This window comes from Apium graveolens, unplaced genomic scaffold (assembly GCF_009905375.1).
Source record: "Apium graveolens cultivar Ventura unplaced genomic scaffold, ASM990537v1 ctg1292, whole genome shotgun sequence".
NCBI lineage: Eukaryota > Viridiplantae > Streptophyta > Magnoliopsida > Apiales > Apiaceae > Apium > Apium graveolens.
This window is the reverse complement of record NW_027417173.1, coordinates 38,448-48,964: the sequence shown is the minus strand read 5'-3', so window position 1 is coordinate 48,964 and position 10,517 is coordinate 38,448. Positions and strand designations below refer to the sequence as shown.

Sequence of the window (10,517 nt, the reverse complement as noted above, 5' to 3'; positions counted from 1 at the left end):
TGACATCAATATGTTTAGTGCGACAGTGAAATGAAGAGTTATTACTGAGATGTATGGAATTTTGGCTGTCAAAGTAGACGACAAAATTATTTTGCTTCTGATCAATATCCTTTAAAAATTTCTTCATCCACAAGACCTACTTGCAAGCTTCTGTAATGGCAATGTACTCGGCTTCGGTTGTAGATAATGCAACACACCTTTACAATCTGGATTGCCATGACACTGCTCCCCTGCATAAGTAATTAGGTAACCTGAGGTAGACTTTCTGGAATCAAAGTCACCGGCCATATCCGCATCAGTAAAACCATCAAGCACACATTCACCATTTCCATAGCAGAGACATAATTTCGAGGTACCTTTGAGATACCTAAATATCCACTTCACAGCAGCCCAATGTTCTCTTCCACCACTACAAGAAAAACGGCTAAATATGACCGAAATTTTCCAGTCATATTTAATCAAATTTGACCGCTGGCGGTCGTATTTAGCTAAATACGACCGAAATGTGTCGGTCTTTTTTAGGCTGGTCAAATTTAGTGAAATCGGTCAAAATTAATTAAATTTGACCGACCAAATATGACCGCTCAAATATGACCCACTAAATTTGACCGCCTAAAATCGACTTCAATCGGTCAGTTTTATATTTTGACCTTTGACTTCAAAATTTTCGTAAAAATTAAATTTCCCGCCTCTGGTCACAAAATACCACGGGTATCGGTCAAATTTATAAATTTGACTAGGTTATTTTTTGGTCAAAATTGTAAATATGACTCCGTTTGTGTTAGTCGAATTTATAAAAATGACTGATTTTGATCAAATTTAAAGAGCAAATGTGACTAATATTAGTCAGATATAATTATTGTATGAGATATTGGTATGTTAAATGTGACGAAAAGCGGACAGATTTAACATACAATTATTTAAAAAAAAAACCGGCCCTGTGAACCAGTATATCCATAACCTGTATATCCCATCCACAATCTCCAAAAATAAACAAAAACTCAAACAATATAAAGATAAGTTTAAATTGTGCCATCCGAATAACTTCCTTAAAACATCCAAAAGGTTATACATGCCAATATATTGTCAAATGTTTGACATCTAATAGCTCAACAAGTTAAGCTAGGCTGGGAGATTGATTGTTCAATCCCAAAAAGTTAACCCAAAAGGAGACATATCACATAAGTTTTTGTCCCAAAAAGTTAGCTACCAAGGAGAAATTAGTTGTTATATCCCAAAATAATTATCTAACATATGATATTAGTAGATATTTGAAGTTCATTCGACGGCAAAGTCAACCTACTTGTACTAGTTAGAGTACTAGTTAGAGCTGGGAGTGTTACGCTAATGGAGGGAGTAATTCTCAGCATCTTGATCTTCATCATCTTCATCGTTGTCTTGGAAGTGGTTGTCATACAAAGGAGCCTTTTCAATTCTAGTACCCTGCAATACATGGTATACATTATATAAGAACACAACATAAAAGAAATTAGCTTACATTATCACAAAATTTGTATACTGCCAACAAAGGTGTCTTTACTCAGCTGAGGATTTAGAAAAACTTAGTAATATTATTAACACACGCTATATTATCACCTGCAATAACTTTCAGAAGTCTGTAATAGAAACTTAGTTATAGGTAGTGGTTCATGGACCAAATAAATTTATATTTGTTATTTTTATGCTTCCTACTCACTAAGTGATATTACTTTTAAACCACGTAACAAAAACATGCACAAGGTGTGGTTAGTTATTATCTTACAAATTCAGGCACCATTACAATTATAAAACATACATTCCAGGTGTGTCACACATAAATTCCAGCATACACAAGTTTAGAGACACAGGTAAAAAAGCTATAATTTCTAAACTGTGAAACCCTTCCATCAGCCCAGAATTATAACGATAATCCTGAATAATTGTACACGAGTACCAGAAATTTCAGGCATCACAAATCAATGTCATCATATTCTTATTTCCAAAACCTTATCTCTTCACATATAATTATTGTTTAAATCTAAGCTTTTAAAAATGGCTGCCTATACATTTCATAGGCATTGTGTTTGTGTTACCATTCAACTCATCTGTCATTCCCTACTGTCTGAACCACTCTTGAAGAAAAGGCCAAGTTGAGCTATTTGACAAGAAGCTCCTGCTTTAATGCAATCAAATAATTATGTAGACTACAGTTATTTTAGGACAATTTTTCACCTACAAACATACTTGAAATTCAAAACACCCCTGCCTAAACTTGTAAAAAATTAATACACTACTATTTTTTTGTCAATTTTCTCCAACCGACCTTTAGATTTTCTTGTTGTTGTGAAGCCAAATATTGTAGCTAAAATTTGGTTCACTTCCTCAATAATTTAACTCAAACTATCCCCTTTGTTAGAAATAATATCTTCTTGCATAAAACCTAAGTGGGAACTAGCTAGCACTTGTAAATTCATGGAAATTTCCTTCCCTTTATATGGTTTTGCATATTCTGGTCTCTTTTTCTTTTTTTACCAACTTTATTCAAATAATTTAACCACAGTTGACTTTATAACTTTATTGACTATTTATAGAAAAATATGAATAGATTCACTTCACTTGCTTTTCAAGGAAGCAATTTCCTTACTATATGTACTTTATTGTTATAAAATGTTCATAGTACACAGGCACTTTTGGCTCCATATTTGTTTTTGAATAATAGTTTTGAAGAAAATATAATATAACTATAGAATCAAATTTATCTCTATAGTTTAGGTAATGTGTATTACTGTAACTGAAATAAAGATGCCGTAGAAAATTATATGAACTAAGATAAGAAAGGTACCTCCAAAATGACTTTTTTGTTCAATGCCATGGCATCAACAACAAAGGCCGTCCCAAGCCGCATATATTCAGTCCATAACTCCTGCTGCTTCGGGTCATCTCGGTTCGGGAATGCTGCAGTGGCCAAGCTTTGCATTCGATCATTTAGTAATGCACGTGGCACCTCCGTCATCTCCAGGGAATGAACCATTAGGTGTATCTCACCAGAAACCCTGACTATCAAATCCAGATTATCATCAGAAATTGGCTGGGAAGAGGAACGAGAATTCTGTGTACTTTGGAAGCTAGTCAGTTCCGCTGCCTTGTAGCCTCCTATAATTTCAGCTACCGGATGTCGAGGATGAAGGACAGATATTCCCTTTTTCGGGGGCCTCGCTAGGATTGTTAGGCTCAATTCATTTTTCCGATGTATCTTCTTCAAACTAGCTGGTGATGGAGGTGGATCCAAAGTCATCTCTTCCGGTATGGATTGTGAAGCCCGCACCCTTTCCATATCTTCCTGCAACATGTAAAAGACATAAGTCCAAATTTACACAATCAAGCTGAAAATTGTTAAGTAACAAGAACAAAGAATTTAAACTAACTATAATTATATATATACTGCACGGCATTTACTTTTTAATCATGTTTGACGATTTGAATTTGAGAGTGCAGAACAATAACAATAAACCTATGAATAGATATGTTGCACAAAATTCTCTTTTAATTTTTACAGGGACGTTATTGATATCAAAACATTCTCCAAAATGAATGTAAATGTATGATCATATAAATGTAATGCTACTTGAATTATGTGTATGTATACCTTCAACTTTATAGTAGCCGGATTATCAAAGTGGTATACGTGGTCCATAAACTCCATATCAGAAATAGGTGCTTGTTTTTCCTCTTCAAGCCTCTGTAATTAAAAACATCAATTTACTTACAAATGGTTTACTTACAAATCATTTTATAAATTAGACATCTTATAATGTCTAATGAGCGTAAAGATTAAGGTACTTGAATCTGAGTAATCAAAATAAAGAACTAGACAAAAATTATTACTCACTAAAATTCGTATACCTCACGTCTCTCGTCAAAAGGCATTGCCCCGCTATAATGTTGATGTTCCAGCTGTGCTCGAGCATTCTTGGATTTGATAGACCTCTTCTTAAACAGGTCAGAATCCCAGTACTCATTGAGGCTGTCCCAAGTCCGTGGGCTGAAGTAATGTGGTCTGAAAGAACGTCGAGTAGCCGTGGTCGATCCTCCATTTCTCGCGTCATTAGCATCTGCTCTGCCCTGGTCTTCTCCTGATAGGGAAGGCTCTTCCAATTTTTCTTCAAATACTCTTTTACCGCTCTATCCCCCTCTTCTTCAACTCCTTCTGGATAAGCATAGTACTTCTACCAAACGAGATACACGTACAAGTATAAAATTAAAAAGGTAAACAACTGCGTATAATTAATATGAAAAAATAAAAGGCATGAAAATTAAAAATACCTTAAATTCCTTAATACAACGGTCATAGAAGGCTTCACGTTCTGCTCCCTTTGATTGATGTGTATATTCATCCCAATTTACTTTAATTATGTAGCTCAAGGTCTTTTTTTTCTTAGCCTCCTTGATACTACAATTATTAGTTACAGTCAGATTTTTTTATAGTATATATAACATACTAGGATAAAATAGTCTTATGCTATTAGACATGTAATTTATACACTAGTATGCATCATAAGGAACAGATTAATCTTAATAATCAAGCAGGTAAAGGTATAAGTTTGTGCACATTCAATTGTATACACACAGTACTACACTTGTATCAAACCCGTATATATGTATAAGCAATATGTAGTAGGAAATAGAAATTACTTTCTTCCTTCGATAAAATGGACAATCTGCCTATCCGCATCTGTGGCAGGTCTCTTATTGTAGTCACCAACACAGCAGCTACGTTTAGCTCTCTGGAATGTTATATGCGGTACAATACGACTTTCCTGTCCTTCATCACCATTCTCCTCATCATTGTCATCATTATCGCCACCTTCCTCCCTATCTCCTTCATTTTCCGTTCAACTGCCATTCCCTCTACCAGTACCCCTTCCCTTTCCACCCCTTCCCTGTCCACCTCTTCCCTGTCCACCTCCCCCTCTTCCGCGTCCACCTCTTCCCCGTCCACCTCTTCCCCCTCTACTACCACCATTCCAGCTGCTACTAGACCCCAACGCCATAAGAATCACAAACAGAATCAACAAAAAACTACACCTACCAACCTGGATATATTAAAAAAAACAACAAATATCAAAACTAATTTATAGAACATGTTAAGATAAAAAAAATTAGACACAAATACATAAATTCAATCTTAAGCTCAAATTAAGAAAAGAGACAGAGTACTGCTTAGTATCACAATAAGATAACACAAACATAACATAATAAGAAAATTATACCTAACAAATACATAACAGCTGATAAAAAAGACTAAATTTTAGTTTGTTTATAACCAAACATAATAAGATAACACAAACATTAACAGAAAATACAGATTTAAGGGTGGAAAATAGAGATTCAAACTTTAAACCCACACATACAAAAAAGTGATGAAAATATCAAATAAACACAATTAAATCATCAATAGAACAAAATAATTATCCAAAAAGGAGAATAGACAACCGTAATCAAATGTTAATCACCAAAATACCCAAAATATACAAAACCCTAAATGGATAATAGTTTCTCAAAACATTACCACCGTGATTGCTAAGTTTCGCTTCATTTGAATGAGCTTTTTGGCTTCGTTGGCTAAGTTTTTGGAGAATTTGAAGTCTGAGAGATAAAACCCTAGTATTTCTGTGCGGCGCTGTTTAGGGAGATAATGGATGGTGAAGTCAACAAAATGTTATAAAAAAAATTTATATACAGGCTTAATATGACTGCGTCGAGTGAATTTTTCCCGTGTCATTTAATTTTGACCGAACCCGGTCATATAATTTGAGGCTTCAGTTTAACTTCCAGTAGCTACTGCCCAATTTTTTCTGTTTCCAAAATAATACAATTTAAACATTACAAAGTTCTAAATATGAATAAAAATCATGAAATATAGTAAATTTAATTAAAATAAGTAAATATCAAATTTACGGAATGTATTAAAATTCATGAAAAATGTCCTACTAATATCCGCATTGGTACAAATTAACTAGAAAACAATTGAACTATGTCAAATCATCGTTATCACTTCCATCATCAATGTTCATGTCTTCATTTTGATTTTCTTTATTTCTCGCATTTTGTTCTTCTTCATAGTCATCCACGAAATGATTATTTTCAAACATTGTCAAGTCAATAAAGAAATTTATCGGATCATCAACGACCACTCTTTCCACATGTGAAGATGAAGCATTTGATTCTTCATTTTGAAAAGCATCATCATTGAATATATTTTCTTCTCTAGATGTCACGCTTTCATCGACTTGCCGGCTCTTTGTTGTTAGGATAGTATACCATGATGACTTTGGATTTGCAATATTTGGGGCATAATATACTTGATGAGCTTGGCTAGCCAACACAAACACATCTTCGGCATTTAGCTTCGATTTAACATCTACGGTTATCATCCGATTTCTATCAATTTTGACATGTCTTGTATGATCAAACCAATGACATTTGAAGACGACAATTTCATGCCCATTGCGATATCGAAGCTTTAGAACTTCTTGTAGTCTCCCGTAATTATTTCCATGACTTTCTTTGTAAGAAGTCCCTACAATTTAAAATGTGTCAAAATTGGATTTATACATAATGAAGACCAAATTCAACCTAAATTTTATGATTATATAAAATTTCTCACCAATTACAACTACACCGGAATTTGATGATGTGAGCTCATTAGAATTTGCACAAGCAAATTTATAACCATTGCACTTGCATGTTTTATAAGATTCAACTTTATAAATAGGACCTCTTATTAAATCTATAAATTTGTCCTTGAGCTCTCCATCATCTTGTACCTAAAATATTGTACATAACAAAAATTACACAAGTACATGAATAAACTTGTATGTATATGTATATATATATATATTTGCACACATAAAAATATACACACATTTATATATTTAAAATTTACCCTTCTTTCGAACCAATCCAAAAAATTATCTTTTTGAAATTGATCTTTTTCGGCATCATTGTAGTGCGGGTATTGTTTTTGCACCAACCTATGAAATCCACTAAACATTAAATTAGATTAGTAAATTGAATAAGAAAGTTACAAGTCTATGTTCATCATCACTCAAGATTCTATCTCTATTCCGTAGACCGGGTAGCGTTGGATATGTGTAAACTTCCAACAAATTGGGATCATGAGATTGTCGGGGTGCCTCATTTCGACGAAGTCGATTATGCATGGTTGCAATTTTAGAATCAAAGTATAATGAGCAAAAGTGTACACCCTCCTCCTCAATATATCGTTCGGCTATTGAACCCTCGACTCGAGCTTTGTTTCTAACTTTCAACTTCAAAATGTGCAAATATCTTTCAACAAAATACATCCATCGAAAATTACACGGGCCACCCAATTTACACTCTGTAGCCAAATGTAGTGGCAAATGCTCCATCGGATCAAAAAAACTTGGAGTGTACATGACATCAAGTTTTGACATGATTCTCGCTATGTCCTTCTCCATTTTTTCCAAATCACCGTACTTTAGAGTTGAAGAACATAAATCTTGGAAGAAGTTAGATAACTCAATAAGAACATCCGCTACATGCCTAGGTAGTAAGTCACGACAAATCATAGGCAACAATTTTTGCATAAAAATATGACAATCATGCGACTTCATTCCGTGAATAGATTTTGTTTCAAAATTAACACACCTGGATATATTAGAGGCGTACCCATCAGGAAGCTGAAGTGTGTAAATCCATCTAAACAACTTAAGAAGTTGATCCCTGGAAAGCACATATGGGGCATTTGGCATTGTACCATCATCTTGAATCCACAATTCACGATGCACACCAAGTTCTTTACAATCTTCTCTTGCTTTTCTATTGTCTTTCGTTTTCTTAGTGTCACCAATCATTGTAAAAAATATGTTCTCAAAAACATTTTTTTCGGTATGCATGACATCAATGTTGTGACGAAGAGTGAGTGTCTCCCAATATGGAAGCTCAAAAAATGGAGAAAAGTGAGTCCAATTATGTGTCATACCATAGTCCCTCGGTTTTCTCCAAGATGTCTTTCCTGAAGGAGGAAACTGCGTATCCTCACAAAGACTCCTTACTAGTGATCCTGGATAACGATATGTAACTGAATGTGCTTCAGTTCTTCCAAACTTTGTAAACCTTCTCAACGGGTCATCCGGTTCTAAGAAATATCGAGCAGTTCCATAAAAACTAGGCTTACCACCATGCTTTAGTTGATTGGCTTTTACTTGTCCCATACAAATATGACATGCCAACTTCCCCTTTGTGGACCACCCACTAAGCATTCCAAGTGCAGGAAAGTCACTGATTGTCCACATTAATGCCGCCTTCATCATAAAATTTGTACAAGAAAACCTATCATAAGTTTCTGCTCCGGTGCGCCATAATATTTTCAATTCATCAATCAATGGTCGGAGGTAAACATGAAGATCTTTTGTTGGATCATTCGGCCCAGGAATCAGAAGAGGCATAAACATGTAGGGAGCTTTCGTGCACATAGATGGAGGAAGGTTGTAAACTACTACAACCACAGGCCAAACAGTATATTCCCTAGCGTGTGAATCACGGAAAGGGTCAAATCCATCACTAGAGAGGCCAAGTCTGACATTCCGAATCTCTTTTGAAAAGTTTGGAAATCTACGATCAAATTGTTTCCACTCATCTCCATCCGCCGGATGACATAATTGACCATCAACTTTGACCCTATTGTGGTGCCACCTCATATCTTCTGCAGTCTTCTTATTCATGAATAAACGCTGCAACCTTTGGGTAAGAGGAAAGTATCGCAAGATCTTTCGTGGGATTTTATTTTTCTTTGGATCCTTTTGCTCCTTGTATCGACTTGTAGTGCATATATCACAATGTGTCTTGTTTCTATTTTCTTTGTAAAACAACATGCAATCATTCTCGCAAGCATCAATTTTTTCATATTCCATATGCAATCCTCTTATCATCTTTCGCACGTCATAGTAGTTCCGAGGCAATTTATGATCAACGGGCAATACCGATCCAATAAGGTGAATCAACTCATCAAAGCCACTATTAGTACAATTATGCTTGTGTTTCCAATGAAGTAGCTTGTTAACAAATGACAATGTTGTGAAATTCGGATTGTTTGGATATATTGGCTCAGAAGCATTCTCCACCATCTCGTAAAATTCTTTTGCTTTTGTATTTGGTTCTTCCACAAAATTCTCAAAATGTCGATTTGCATCTGCAAAATCTCTTAGCATATCACGAGCATCATACATATCCTCATCATTATAATGAATATTATGAGAACTTGTATTGGTATCACCTCGAGGCATATCCCTTTCCCCATGCAAATCCCATCTAGTATACCATTCCATAATACCATTAAGGTATAAATCAACTTTCACCGCACTAGGATCCTTGAAGTACTTATTTACACAATCGTTACATGGACATCTTATTAGCCCTCCATCTCTAGGATCAAGATGATCACATGCAAATTTAATAAAATCATCCACACCATTTTTGTACTCTTCTGTTAAATACTTCAAATCGTTGTACCGATTATGACCAACCCAACTACGATCAGATGTCATCTACAAATTATACATACGTGATGTGAGTTAAATGCAAATTAACATAAATATAAATAGATCATAAATAATCAATTTATATTAAACAAATCGATAAATTGGCTACCATTATAATTTATATTAATACTCACCATAAAAGTTCAATTAACTATAATCATGGTTCACAGCTAATAATAACACTAATTTCATCAACAAATTAGGAATCCCCAAAAATACATACACATGTGTACAACCAAATAATAGCTCCATACTATGTTAAGAAAGTAAAATTAATTAAATGCAAAAGTTAAGGAATGAAACTTACTTGATGATTAATTAGATCTCATGAAAAATGAGGACAAAGGGTGGAGTTATGGTGTACAAAGGGTGGAGTTATGGTGGAAGAAGAAGGCAAAATGAGAGGAGAAAGTTTAGTAAAGAAAGGAAAGTTTAGAAAAGAAGCAGAAGGTATCAGATCTAAAACGGGTAAATTTGACCGAGGGCGGTCATAATTATAAATATGACCGACTGCGGTCATATTTATAAATACGACCAAAGCAACGGTAAGGCAGTCAAATTTAATAAATTATTAAAATTTGCCTAAAAAATAGTTAATAACAAAATTGACCGATGACAGTCAAACTTAGTTATGACCGACTTCAGTCAAATTTGGTTCCTGATAATTTCTCTTAGTTTTGGCGGGAATTTTGGCGCCATTTTTTTTATGGCCAAGCATAAATATGACCGACCTCGGTCATATTTGTTCCGCTCAATTTTGGCCGCCATGGCGGGAAATTTCCCTCCAATTTTTGGCAATGTTAAAAACTAAATATGACCGATTAAATGTGACCGATAATAAAATTGACTTTCATCGGTCATATTTAATTCTTGACCAGGTTTAGAATGCTGGTTGACATTAAATTTGACCGCCGGCAGTCAAATTTAAGTATGACCAATTATATATGTAAGTTG

At 34.6% G+C, this 10,517-nt stretch overlaps 1 protein-coding gene and 1 long non-coding RNA gene across 2 annotated transcripts; both read right to left on the bottom strand.

Moving 5' to 3' along the window:
- Positions 1-1,292: 1,292 nt before the first annotated feature.
- LOC141699761 (uncharacterized) lies at positions 1,293-4,008 on the bottom strand. Its single transcript, XM_074503601.1, has 4 exons — positions 3,883-4,008; positions 3,626-3,718; positions 2,822-3,319; positions 1,293-1,443 (listed from the first exon to the last, which is right to left on the bottom strand). The coding sequence occupies exons 1-4, from the start codon at positions 3,904-3,906 to the stop codon at positions 1,345-1,347; spliced, it is 714 nt and encodes a 237-aa protein (XP_074359702.1). The 5' UTR covers positions 3,907-4,008; the 3' UTR covers positions 1,293-1,344.
- Positions 4,009-4,096: 88 nt separating this feature from the next.
- Positions 4,097-4,814, bottom strand: LOC141699762 (uncharacterized). The gene is made up of 3 exons (XR_012566093.1): positions 4,672-4,814; positions 4,303-4,429; positions 4,097-4,205 (listed from the first exon to the last, which is right to left on the bottom strand). It is a non-coding gene; the product is annotated as an uncharacterized LOC141699762 (long non-coding RNA).
- Positions 4,815-10,517: the final 5,703 nt, after the last annotated feature.

Excerpts from the sequence above, each read along its gene's own strand:
- LOC141699761 (XM_074503601.1), bottom strand. The coding sequence starts at position 3,906 with ATGCCTTTTGACGAGAGACGTGAG. Across the intron at positions 3,719-3,882 it reads CTTTTGACGAGAGACGTGAG|AGGCTTGAAGAGGAAAAACA; the intron begins GTATACGAATTT and ends TTTTAATTACAG. Across the intron at positions 3,320-3,625 it reads CGGCTACTATAAAGTTGAAG|GAAGATATGGAAAGGGTGCG; the intron begins GTATACATACAC and ends TACATGTTGCAG.